Source organism: Neodiprion pinetum, chromosome 4 (genome assembly GCF_021155775.2).
Source record: "Neodiprion pinetum isolate iyNeoPine1 chromosome 4, iyNeoPine1.2, whole genome shotgun sequence".
Taxonomy (NCBI): Eukaryota; Metazoa; Arthropoda; class Insecta; order Hymenoptera; family Diprionidae; genus Neodiprion; species Neodiprion pinetum.
The window spans coordinates 22,250,607-22,264,276 of record NC_060235.2 but is presented as its reverse complement, the minus strand read 5'-3'; the positions used below and the strand labels follow the sequence as shown (position 1 = coordinate 22,264,276).

Sequence of the window (13,670 nt, the reverse complement as noted above, 5' to 3'; positions counted from 1 at the left end):
CACATGAACGCCTACTACTTTCCAACCAAAGATTTGAGTTTCTAAATTTTTTACACGCGTTTAAAGTTTTGAAAAACAGGTTTTCTACTAGGATCTCCTAAACTATTAATTGTACAGAAAAAAAGTTGCATAACTTTTTGTAGGTCTTGTGAGTTGACCGCAAAGCGGATGAACAAATTCATGAGCAACTGCTACCAGAATTTATTGTCGGTTAGTATGAACCCTTTCCTGTACCGTGTCCAATTTTTAGCCCTCTATGTTTAAAACCGGCGGTGCAATAATTAATGAAAAAAAAAAAAATGATCTCCCTCCCTAATTGACTTTTGGCAAATTTTTTTTTTGGATCGGAAGATAACCAACGTAGCTTCTCAAAATTTCGTGTGTATTTTAACTTACATTTAGACAGTACAAGAAGAATTTTTTATTATTAATGGTCGCAAACGGCGAAGTTATTAGCTGACCATTGAAGCGCGCCGTTGGAATCTCGAATTGGCAGAAAAGATGGAGTGCGTAATTCTTGTCTGAAATGTGAAAACTAAAATTACTTTTAATCGACATATATTTTTATCATCGATGAACTAAAAAACCCAGAAAAAACTGTTAAATCACATTCATCTTCGTTCAGAATTTTCTTTGTAAAAATCGTTACTTTGTACGTTCGAGCTCGACAATTAATATGATATCACGGTTGGTTGGTTGTTTTGGTACATCGATAATAAAATGACGTGGGAATTAAAAAAAAAAAACATGAGAGCTGTCATGGGACAGCCGGTACGAACGAAGTTCCTTACGCTATATTACTGCTCATTGAATAAATTAAGAACGTTTAATTGAAGAATAATTAAATGAAAAATCAAATATATGAAGGAATGGTAATAAAATCGTACGAATGTGTTTTTGAAAGATATAAATATACTGATGCCGCTTGTTTTCTTTCCGAGCGCTGTGTGAGAGAGAGAGAGAGAAAGTGGGAAAGCTATGAGAAAGAAAGAGAGGCAAAGTATAGACGTACGCTGTGAGAGAGCGCGCTGCGGCCCAAAGTATAGTTGTACGCTGTAGGAGAGAGAAAGAGGGGCGAAGTATAGTCGTGCGCTGTGAGTGAGAGAGACCGCTGCTGCCGTCTCCCACCCCAAGCGCTGAGACAGAGAGAGAGAGCGCGCGCACACGCTGGAATAGAGAGAGAGAGAGAGAGGGAGATCGCGCGCACTATAGCAAACGAGCACTATAGCCAAAAAGTGTCGGTTTTTTGGTGTCGTTTTTTTCCGCCTAGCCCCTACGGTGAACGAGCGATAAGGAACTTCGTTCCAATAATTTTAGTTTCTACATTTCAGACAAGAAATATGCACTCTATCTTTCCTGACGATCCAGGCTCAAGCAGCGAGGCCCTTCGATGGTCAGCCGTTGACTAAAGATATATTCTTCAGTTAACGGGTTAGCTAATAACGCTGCCGTTCTGGGACAGTTGGATGATAACAATTTTTGCTTCATACCTTTCAAATGCGTGTTAAAATACACTCGAAGTTTTAAGAACCTTCGTTCTCTCTCCCTATCAAAAAAAAGAAAAAATCGCCGACAATCACCTTTCTAGGCCGCTAAATCAGGACACTGCATGCAATTTTGTCTCGTTTACGTAGCATCCATTACATCTCCATCAAAATTAGCGCATCCGTGATGTGTTACAGTTACTCTGAATTTTTTTTACATACGAACACTTTTCGAAAAACAACATTGCTTCTCTACCCAACGTAGATACTTCAATTGCGACTAGCTGAAACAGTGTTTCGATTCTATGCCTACGGACAGTCAAGATCGAGAGAGCAAAAGAAAAGTTGTTGGAATAATTACGAATATTAATGTTATGGAATAGATCGAGCGCGTGTCGAAAAGAATCCCATTTCGAAATGAATAATTGTTCTAATTTCTTAGTATTAACGTATTATTGTAGATAATCTAGTTTGTCTCCTGGAGAATTATGAAATTTATAGTATGCATCACGTATGGATCACATATATTAATATCATACATGGACCGCATATACATATACTATACTTTTTGGTCTCTGCATCATTATGACATCTGATCTATCATTATTTATCATCCATGTATACATACTTTTCCCGGGTACCTATACTTTAATTAAATCACGTTTTTGCTACGAATTTTGGAAGAAATTGATTCTCCTTATTAATTTCTTGAATCGCTGACGATTCGGTAACGTTATGAGTCAGTAGGTACGCACAAGCTAAATATTGACTTGGGCTTACCATTACGACGACTGTGTTACTCGGAAGGTGATTGCAACCGACATCATATCATGATCGGTAACCCTCTGATGCTCTGCAACAAGTTCTCATCTCTGTCGCTGGAACACCGCAGAGGACGCAAGTACGCGACGAATTTCGGTTGTCACACCAAAGCCCATAAGGGTAACTGTTTTTATAGTCTTCAGTCGACGTTTCCCATCTGTTCGAAAAGCTGCAGTTTTTATTATTGCCGACGATTCGGAAAGTCGATGACGACGGGACTGCATATCAGTGGGGCTGCAGGACAAAACACATTGACTCAACACCGCATGCGCCGTCTCGTGACCGACCGTGACGACAGTTTAGGCAATATAACAAACAGTAACGCACGAAATTGAATCGATTCATTCATTGCTGGCGCGTAGCGAGGCACATGAAAAGTTAAGAAAGCATGGAATCGTGGCGAAAATTACGTGAAAAAATCATGAGACGTTAAGTAATGAAATTTTGAGAGTGAAATTGTGCGAAGTATACACATATCGTACAAAACAGATCGGATAAAACGCGTAAAGGATAACAGCGTATAATTTACACAACACGCAGGCGCGCCAACATCGAGGTCACGCACACGCACGCTACCAACATAACACATACATACGTCTACACAGTGAAAGGAGCGAAGAGAGAAGGAGGAGATGGTGCTCAAGTCCGGGTAGGAGTGTACCGTATACGTCGTCTGACAACCTCCGACATCCACACGCATACACACACATCCTGTTTTTTATATACCGTAAATAAATCCACAGTTCCATACCATACGACGCACCACGGTCGAGGTGTTCGACAGCTGCTTAATAATGTCGCGTAAAAGTGTATCTCGGTGATATTGACGTGAAAATAAGTGAGGATCGATCGATCGGTGGGAAAACTCTGTAAATCTATAACATTCAACGTTCCTCCGAAGCGACTGGCAGGCTCCTTGAACTCTTTACGCGCAGAAATTCAGCCCATCTTCTATTACGAGACTGGCTGACAAGACGGCTACGCGTACTCTTCAATTCCAGGAATATTGCCGAGGTGACGTCTTGTTCGCGGTGGGTATTTACCTTGTCCACTTTGATTGCTCACAAATTTGTCGTTCGATAACACTTCTCTTTTCCCGTTCCGCATAAATTATGTTCCGTTGACCGTTGGGTTCGTTGGAACAAAAGAACGACGTCGAAGTAGTTAGAAAAAACAAAATCATGTAAATCACAGGCGTTGAGTTTTGAGCTGTAAACATCGAAATATCTGCATATCCGTATTGCGACCGACAATTGCCCGCAGGTTAGCAGCTATAAATTGTGCTGTTATTGTTATGGATATTGATTTTCATCTTACGGGGTTGCGAACATTATCCCCGATTTTGGCATCGCATGGTGCATATGGCCGTTTTCGTCATTTATTCGGCCGATTTAATGCCAATGGGATATTTACCTTTCCAATTCGCGATATACGTGCATGCTCTGCACTAACACGCGCCAGTGTACGTATAAAAGTATTGTGCCCCTATCTCCGTCCACCAATCTCATAACCTTGATTTTTACCCACATATCTACGTGTGTATTCGGAAACAACGGACAAACCGTGTCGCTACTGTATCTTCTACATTAATTATTTCCTCAAAAGCACACAATTTCGTTGAATTATAATTTTTAATTATAATATTGCCGCTTGCAAGTTGTTGACGCTATAGGTTCTGACCTACAATTTATCATTCTTGCAATAATTAACGCACGCTTGTTTGTTTAAAAAAAATATATTTACCGATCGCGATCGTTCAGTAACTATAATTTACCCCGTTCATCTTGATTATGAATCACTCTAAAAATCACGTCATATTGGCTCGACGCTCGCGAGATCACATTTAAAGAAGAGGGAGAGAAGAAGAAACAATACCTCCAACAATGATGATAATTGAATAATAATGACGTCGAAAAATTTCCGTACAAACATAATATACGCAACAGTTTCTCTCCGCAGGCCAACAGCTATTTCATACAGTTTTGACGTAACCACATGTAATATATACTTTCTACAAATATGCCTATCTATACCACACAACACACATTTCTATTTAAATTTGTGAGTCAATGATACTCGACAAACGCTAACAAGAGGCAGTTGGCAATTAAGGAAACTGTATTACATTGATTAGCACCTAATTGATCAGCACATATTTAGAGATCATTCGCTTGATTTGACAACCCCTGGATCTACTTTTTTTGATCTCGATTCCATATATTTACACATAATATATAATCTTATATTTGCTGAAAAGTTTTCTGTACAACTACTAATTCTACGATCTCCATGATTTCTCAAGGCTGACCGGATCTCTCAATAACTTGTTTGATATTCGTCTACTCCCAAATCTTTATTTCCTTTAGGCTCAAAAATAATTTTGATAACTTTATAAAAATATTTGTTTCCCTTGTTTCACGAACAGCTGAAGGATTGAGACTAAAATCAATAAACTCTGATTCTCCATCTTAGCTTTCTTATTGCTGCTAAGCTTGGTGTTTATCTATTTACGATATTATAAGTGTATAGGTATATATACGTGTTGCATTCTTGTCTCAACAATTAACAGCTGGGGTGTAAAGACACACACAGGATCCGTATCTTATCATAGATTGTTCGACTGTAACACGTCATGATATTCATGTTTTTTCTTTTATTGACTGTATAAGCCACGGGACTAGGTAAGAACAAAAGTTACCAGACTTGACAAAACCTGATTTCTGAGCTGACGCAATGATAGTTAAAAGTCGAAAGTTTTTTTACGCATTTCTGTAATATCCTTCATTTGCTTTTATCATTACTTGTTCTGTAGCCAGGTAATGTTCATTTTCGTTGAAACCGATCAAGATAGAAAAACTGTGTACTCTAAGCGATTCAGGGGATACTGTCAAACTTCTTGTGGAATTGTTCAAGTCGTTGGTAACAGACTTACTAGATTGAAATAAAATTGAAAAAACAAAAGAAAAGAAAACGGCATTCCATTCAATCTGTAAGAGCATTTGTCAGAATGAATGAAGCTGAAGCTAGCAGCTAGAGTTAGCAGCCAAATGTGTTAACCTTTTTGGAAATAAAAAAATCCAGTTCAGTTTTATCCTCATAAATCTATAAGAGTATTGAGGGTTGAAAGTATTTCACAAAATTTCAATTTTCCGACTTCACTACAAGATTGAAGTCAGTAACGTTATCTTGACGAACCATTAGGCAAAAAATATCAATAATTTCTTATTTTTACAGTGATTTTAAAGGAACAAAGATTTAGAAATATGAGTAAGTTATGTTTCATTACGGTTTACTGAATTTCAAATAATTCTAAAATCACAAAGTAACGTCTTTTCCTTAGCACGAATCGTTACCATAACGTAACTAACTTCAACATGTTACTTTACTACCTTATTGAAACCAACATTAGAACGTTTGGCTCCTAATTCTGGCTGCTAGCATCAGCTTCGCCAGAATGATGCAAAAAGGTGAAGATGCAATTACTGTCAGTACGGAAAATTAGAAGAGTTTGCATCGACCGATAAAATAAGAGACACGTTTGTGTATATGCCTTGGAAAGATTAGAACAAATGATGTAACTTCTTTATGACAATGATAGAATTTGTTCTTACTTTTTTTTTTTTTCGTTCAGGGATAACGAGGCATGGCTACCTCAGTCTTGGAGGCTTCCTCAACACTGGCATCCACTGTATCAGGAGCCATCAACGACACAATGAGCAGAGCCGCAGATCCGAGTAGCGACCCAAATTTAACAGGAACACCAATTTTTCTACAAACCAAAGCGGCGCAGGGTATTGCCGGTGTTTTTGTTTGGGCCGCGTTGTTCCTAACTTGCCAACAAGTGAGATTCTTAGTTTTATAGATAATCTGCACAAAGAAACAAGGTTTCGCTACTTACACTGTTAGAGAAATGAAACAGTTTGCTTCATGGTTAATTTTCATACACAATGTTCATATTTTCATTTCTTAGCCACAGTATCCAGACAAAAAATATTTCAATTTTTACCCCCATAAACGTTTGTGAAGAAATTCTTGAAATTTGTTTTTTGAGGGTGATAAATTGTCTGTTAGAAAAAAAAATAAAATCGGTGAACCATGTAAATGTTGGTGAGCTAGAGTGGAGTCTGTGGGAATAAGGTCAACGAGCAGTGAAAGTAAAAGGGAGTAATGACTAGATATAAAAATCTCTGGCTCATCTAAAACTTTCAATATTATGCATATCTCTTGGCTGTATCAAGCCGTATGGAATTTCATATTGAAAGTACGAATTTCGTTTGACATTTACTATTACTATTTTCTTTTTCCTCTTTTCAGATATACCAGCATTTGAGATGGTATACAAATCCGACTGAGCAGAGATGGATAGTGAGGATTTTGTTCATAGTACCGATATATGCAACGTATTCTTGGATATCGTTGTTATTCTTCAATAGCGAGAGTTACTACGTGTATTTTTTCACCGTACGCGATTGTTACGAGGCATTTGTAATATACAATTTCTTGTCGCTGTGCTACGAGTATTTGGGTGGAGAGGGTAACATCATGTCCGAAATAAGGGGAAAACCGATACGGTCAAATTGTCTCTACGGAACTTGCTGTCTAGTCGGTAAAACTTACACCATCGGTTTTCTAAGATTCTGCAAGCAAGCCACCCTCCAGTTCTGCCTTGTCAAACCCGTCATGGCATTTGTCATAATATTCTTGCAAGCCTTCGGGCATTATCGAGATGGTGATTGGTCGCCCGACGGAGGTTACATATACATCACAATAATATACAACATTAGCGTTTCCCTCGCCCTTTACGGACTGTTTCTATTTTATTTCGCTACAAGAGATTTACTTACGCCTTTCGAACCCGTGCTCAAGTTTTGCACCGTCAAAAGCGTCATCTTCTTATCATTCTGGCAAGGTAACGCACCTAAACACTTTCGACATACCTATCTCAATTTTTCAAAACAACAGTAGCACTTGATTCCAACTGTATGTAAATACCTTTTGTTTTCTTTTCTTCTCTGTCATGTTACTTCGAATTCTCAGGTGTGCTGCTGGCTGTTCTCGAAAAGGCAAATGTCATTTCATCTGCCATCAATAGCGTCGGACTGGCGACCAGCGCTGGTACAGTATCGGCTGGTTATCAAAATTTCTTGATCTGCATAGAGATGTTGTTCGCCGCTATTGCGCTTCGCTACGCATTTCCATATCAAGTTTACTCAGCTGGTTGCGTAACTGATTCGAGAGGCAGGAGTGTTACCATGCAGAGCATCAGCAGCAGTTTAAAAGTGAGCCATTATTTGCTTCGTTTATTCTTTGCAAGAAAACAAAACCTGTGGTTTTGTCCATTATTCAATACATGGTACACGTAACATTAAAATCAACATTATGCCATTTAAGTTCTTAAAAATTCACACCAATTTTCTATTCCTTGTTACAGGAGACAATGAATCCCAAGGATATTATGACTGACGCGATACACAATTTTCATCCTCAATACCAACAGTACACGCAGTACAGTTCGGGTGAGTTTTTCAGTAAGATTCAAACACGTGATTGAATAAAAAAAAAAAGAAAAAGTGATGAAGCATGTTACGCATCAAGAATTTTGACATTGCGTGATAATTGTTACATTTTCTTTTTTGTTTTCTCCTATTTCCTGCACGATTAATACGTGTACATATTTCTTTTTGCTAATGCTCTAACAATGTTGGAATTGTGTTTAAAAATTGAAATACTGGGATAGCAATACGAAAAATTTCACCCAATGCTTCAATTTCCACATGAGCATGAGTAGTTTGATTATAATTTAAAAATGTATGTCTAGTTAGCCTATCCGTTAACACAATTGGGATCGGTTGAATATAATATGATGTTATATTGTTCGAAATATTTCCTTCCCTGCAAGAATCACATTATTTATTTATATCGTTTTTACGAGGGATGAACACAGCTCGAGTATTTTATGGAAACACCTCTAAATTTGGTAAATGATTCGCGGTAAACAGACTTGATCAATGATTTATTTCCAAACAAGTAACGAAATATACTTATTAGGGTGTTTCAAGAAAAGACGAAACACCCTAATACTTATGTTTGTTTTTTTTATTGAATTCCAGGTACAAATAGAAGTTCTAAACGCTTAAGCTGTATAAATTTCACAAAAGTTTTGTTGATTCCTTCTCCATTATTTAATTAAATTTTAAAGGACATACATATATATATATATATATATATACATACATACCAACCCTGCTTGCTGGCTTTGGCTTTTGTAAATACCAACCTACACTCTATACAGTTATTTACATATACACCGACATTTGCTAAATCGTAGGAGTTTTCGTTTTTTGGTTTCTCTTCAATTTCTCGGTGTTTTATTTTTTTTTTTTTTTTTCTTAAGGTAGTGGTTTAAACACAGCTCGCCACACACGCATGTAAATAATTTTTTACGACTCAAAAATTTGATCATGTCGAGTAATTGGATTATAATTGGATTATAAGTATTTCATGGTTGTAGTGAACAACGCAGTAAATGTGATTTCCAAAAGTTAAAGCCGTAACTTTTTAAGCTGGCTAAAGAAAAATCTGAAACGTTATTTGAAAACGTTTTCTTTGCTTTTCAGAGGTTATTACCCACTTGCCGTACGAAAAGCTGTGAGCGTGTGACGCGCGACTGTGGCATCTGTAATTTTTAATTTAAACTTACTAATATTATACATATTGCAAAAAATACAAACGAAAAATTGAAAATAAATTAAAAGAGAAAGACTACAGTAATAAAAATTTGTGGTCAGATATGACGCCATAGAATGATTTCCGCATTATGTTATATACATACATGTAGCAATGTTCATATATACGAACTACGCTCCCAATATCGAACTTTTCAACGAAAATGATATTCATTAAATTCATAACGATAAATTTTTGATCATAATATCATTTATACCTGCATGACATGAAAAAAAAAAGTAAGATGTGAGTTGACGAATGAGAATAATACAAAATTATTAGAAAAACTTACTTTTAGGTATATGTATTATGTATTTATGTATACGCAGCATGTGCATTGCGCAACATGCATGATATATGATAGTGATAAGTTTATAACAAACTAAAAAAGAAAAAAATACAACTGAATTTATGATACCATATTAAGTCTCCTTGTAAAGTTTTGGATTAAGAATTACGACTCAGAGAACAGTCTTGAAGGAATATAGAAAAATTAGTCCACTAAAATTTAAGGATTAATAATAATTTATTACTTCTTATCGCGAAATAGCTTTTCAAATTATGTAACACGAGTGTTTTTCAAAGATTATCCTCACTTTATCTGCAATTAAATATTACCCTCTTAAAATTTATTGTAGTCAATATTTCAATACAGTCGAAATTTTGTATGAATTTGTTACATAGCGAATATCGTCGAGATTCTTTTTCTGATTTACAATTCATTGAAAGAAAAAAAAGTAGTTTATCCAGTTTAAATATGAAAGATATCGTGTGCATTTGATAATGGTTGTGTTTATATAGTACGATTTATACAGTTTTCTCTTTTTCCTAATTCCTCTTTTTTTTCTTTTTTCTTTTTGCATTTATCTTCTTTTTGTACAACGTTTTGTAAATAGATTAGTAAGCTCCAGGTTGTAGTTCATTAGCCGGCAGTAAACTTCAATGAAAATGATATTCAAATTTAAAAGTAACTCGGTTTAACGTTTAGTCCTGTCTAGTAAGATAATACTATGTATAGAAGCTTCATTATTATTATTATTATTATTATTATTATTACTACTACTATTATGTGACCTGCTGATCCTAATTGATAATGAAATACATATATATTGAAAAGTAAAGGGGGGGACAAAATAACTTTCACATTTACACATCGCGCGTTTTACGACCAAATTTGGCGTCTAAGTTACCGCGACTAGTGAAGACTTGAATAGAAATTACAACACGAAAAAAAAAAAAAACAGACAAGAAAAACTTTACTGAGCTCAGGAGAAAATATTTATCCGTACCAGGTTTAATCGAAGTGTACTTATTTAGAAATTACGATTGTGTGTAACTAACTTTCATAATATGAATATACGTATGGATAGATATACATATACATATATACACTATTAATATCTGTAATAAACTGACTTTTTATGGTAAATAATTAAACTGCTGTTCCTTCTTGACACTTTTTTTTTTCTCCACATACTATGAAAAATATACGAATCGTTAGTTGTAACAATTAATTCGGCGGGGAACAATCGATATGATTACTATTTTTCACTTAATACTCGACTTGATACAGGATCATCGTAAATGTAGGTAGAGTTAGCTGATAGAATAAGAAACTCAAAAACGAGACCCTTTTAAAATCTGAATGAAACTGAATATCTTTCTTCTACCGCAGTTTTGTCTTTCTTTTTCTCAAATATTTACAGCGAAACAAGAATAAAATAATTCACAATTGACAATTTGCTCCGAAAATTACTGCTTAAGTTATCGCAATAAAACCTACACGATTTTATGAGCAATAAATACTGTTTTGCTATGAAATTTTAATCTTGATAAACATGAATCTGGTATAATTATTTATAATTATCTACGATTTGTCGAAGAATCACAAAAATGTAGTAGAAAACTTTGATATTTACTTTTGTTGTGAGACGAACAAAAAGAATTAGTTTCATTCAGCTTTGAAAATATCAAATTCTAATATTTATGGTTTTCCAATTGGATTGTACAAGCAAAAACACCAGTTCAGTTGTTTAAGAATATATCTTTTGTTAAATTTTTATACTTACATAATTTCTCTACTTGTCGACGCTACCTCCTTCACTATTATTCACATAATATTTTTATTATCATTTTATTAATGGTCATATCTCTCTTGAGTTTCTTGAAACTCTATTTATAACTATGAATTTTTTTACAGATTCGATATCAAGAATTTAACAAAATAACCGAACGATACTTATTACTAACAAATTTTCGTTTTCTTTTTGGTCTTCTTCATACTCAAGCATTATTTTTCCCTGCATGTTAACACACTGGTGCTTGCTATTTGAAACATATTATTAATGTGTTGCATATAGGAATTGTTTCAACACTTTGTGTATTATATATTGACATTTACATGTGAATGCGATTGAAATATTCATTACGTACATATTCAATGAAGAAAATGTGTCAGATAAAGTTCAGACTGAAAGTTCAACAAGCAGCGTCGACAAACTGATTGAAAATTCTAAATTGTGACAAGCATCATGTATTGAATATTACATAATGAGATTTGTCACTTACAATTAGTTAAACTTGATTGTTCGATCCAGTTTAATATTTCCTTTTTTACTTTCTAATACCTGTGACCACACTTAAATAGGAGGAAGTAAAGGTCAGCGAGGAATGCGCGTATCAAGTTACGACCCTGACGACCCTCAAAATATGCCTGTGCCGCCACCTCAACGTCGCAACACCTCTAATCAACGAGTTGCTACTATTTCACAAAATTATAACGAGAAAACGATGCTTCTGAGTAGCGACGACGAATTTCAGTAGAGAGAGAGTGAAGAGAAAAAGAAAAGGACCGATCACCCATTTTCATTTTAAGAATTAACGCGTAGAGTAATGATTGCGCAATAGTCGAGTGGGCAAGAAAATTTTACGATATTAAGTGAACGAGAATGTTCCGAAAGAGAAATAATTATAAATAAAATGCCAAAAGGCTCGGTTAAAAACGAGCATTTGATCGATTTTCAAATTGAAAATTGAATAATCAATAAATGTATTAAAAAAAAAAAAATTTTTAATCATAATGAGACAGAGCATACCTACATAAATATGGTCATGAAGTATGTGTACATCAATATTTGTCCCAAAGTAAATTCTCCTTTTCTCAGGAAGTTGATTAATTGATTAAAAAATCGCAAAGAACTCGTGTTCAATTTTTCAACCAAAGTGTACAAATTTCATTTATAAGTGAACATTTTTTTCTGTTGTTTGTTTGTGTCATTTGTGTTATTCTTTTTTATACTCAAACATTGTGATTTTCATTGCACACGTCACGGTAGTTGTACGAACATATTTCTTGTGAAATATGAACAGAGATTAGACTTTTTTTTTCTTTAAATTCTGTCCGGATTATAGACGAAAAAAGGAAAGAAAGGCTAGCGTGAGAAAAAAAAATTGAGTTGTCATGACATCAATCGTTTAAAAAATGCAAAGAAGCTCTTATGGAAAAAAAAGAGTCTGTACATGGTATAAGCATACTATATATTCGACTATAATAGGTAATTATGGTTCCAAAACTAAGTAAATGAAGTGAATATTTGTTATTATATTTAAGAATAATGATGATATATAGAAGAATATTTATTTTAATAATGCCCATGCACTTAATTAAATAGATTTATATTACTTGACGACGTAGGTTTATATAGTCTAAAAATAACAAGAGAAAAAGGACGAAAAAAATAATACAGATTTCAAGCCGCATAGTGTTTCGTTTAAATATTACATTTTATCTTCTGTTTTCTTTGCTAGCTTCATATTTCGCGAAATTCCGAAAGTAATTTACGAAGAACAATGATCTGATGAAAAAATAAATAAAAATTTCGCTGCCAAAAATATTTAAAAAGTACGTCCATTTAAATTAGCAAATTGTTAATACATGCATACTCGTTGACGAACAAGGTTTTTTACAATTAAAAGAGACGAGAAAAAAAAAAAGAAATAGAAAAATTACGCGTTTGAGAAAATATTTTTATTATATGGGTAAGTAAGTATTGATAACTGCGTGTAGAAGAAGTGTATGTTCAAAAAATACGAAAAGAAATAGTAATGCTGTTCGTTTCTCGTGTATAAAGTATTAATGATTGATTTGAGTAGGCGACGCCGTTCTTAAAGAAGTATCAAATTTTTTTCTTTGAACATATTTTCTTGAATTTCGAAATAATCATACAAATAAGAATAAACTAATTTTCAGTCAAGAAAAAATAAAATAAATATAAAACTATACGCGTCCTGGTGTAAATACAGACAGATCTATACAGCTGTATTCAGCTTAAAATTAAGCAGTTTAATAAAATTCCATGATGTAAAGGAACGAAAAAAATGTATAAAATTGTTCTATTGCTTGCAGCATATTATTATTATTATTATTATTATCATTGTCATTATCACCCATTTAGTATAAAGAACCGCAAAGAAAAAGAAAGTGAACATGTTATTCATTCAAAGTGAGATTATTCCATATTGCATTTAATTTTATGAATTGTGAATAGAAACAATTGTACAATGTAGTACGTTTTTTAGTTAATTATATTTTCACAGTTTGTTGCCGAAAGTTTGCGCTATCTCTCTCTCTCTCTCTCT

General features: G+C 34.4%; 1 protein-coding gene across 2 annotated transcripts; it reads left to right on the top strand.

Moving 5' to 3' along the window:
* The first annotated feature begins 2,611 nt into the window (after positions 1-2,611).
* Tmep (Transmembrane endosomal protein) lies at positions 2,612-13,067 on the top strand. Of its 2 annotated transcripts, none has more exons than XM_046620072.2 (6): positions 2,612-3,337; positions 5,938-6,147; positions 6,621-7,215; positions 7,344-7,585; positions 7,738-7,822; positions 11,680-13,067. In XM_046620072.2, exons 2-6 carry the CDS (start codon positions 5,950-5,952, stop codon positions 11,853-11,855), a joined length of 1,296 nt encoding a protein of 431 aa, XP_046476028.1. In that variant the 5' UTR covers positions 2,612-3,337; positions 5,938-5,949; the 3' UTR covers positions 11,856-13,067. The 2 variants fall into 2 exon arrangements, with proteins under 2 accessions (XP_046476028.1, XP_046476029.1); XM_046620073.2 differs by lacking the exon at positions 11,680-13,067 and adding an exon at positions 8,924-10,356 and having other exon boundaries at positions 2,614-3,337.
* The last annotated feature ends 603 nt before the right edge of the window (positions 13,068-13,670 follow it).

Excerpts from the sequence above, each read along its gene's own strand:
- Tmep (XM_046620072.2), top strand. The coding sequence starts at position 5,950 with ATGGCTACCTCAGTCTTGGAGGCTTCCTCAACACTGGCATCCACTGTA. Across the intron at positions 7,586-7,737 it reads GCATCAGCAGCAGTTTAAAA|GAGACAATGAATCCCAAGGA; the intron begins GTGAGCCATTAT and ends TCCTTGTTACAG. Across the intron at positions 7,823-11,679 it reads GTACACGCAGTACAGTTCGG|GAGGAAGTAAAGGTCAGCGA; the intron begins GTGAGTTTTTCA and ends ACACTTAAATAG.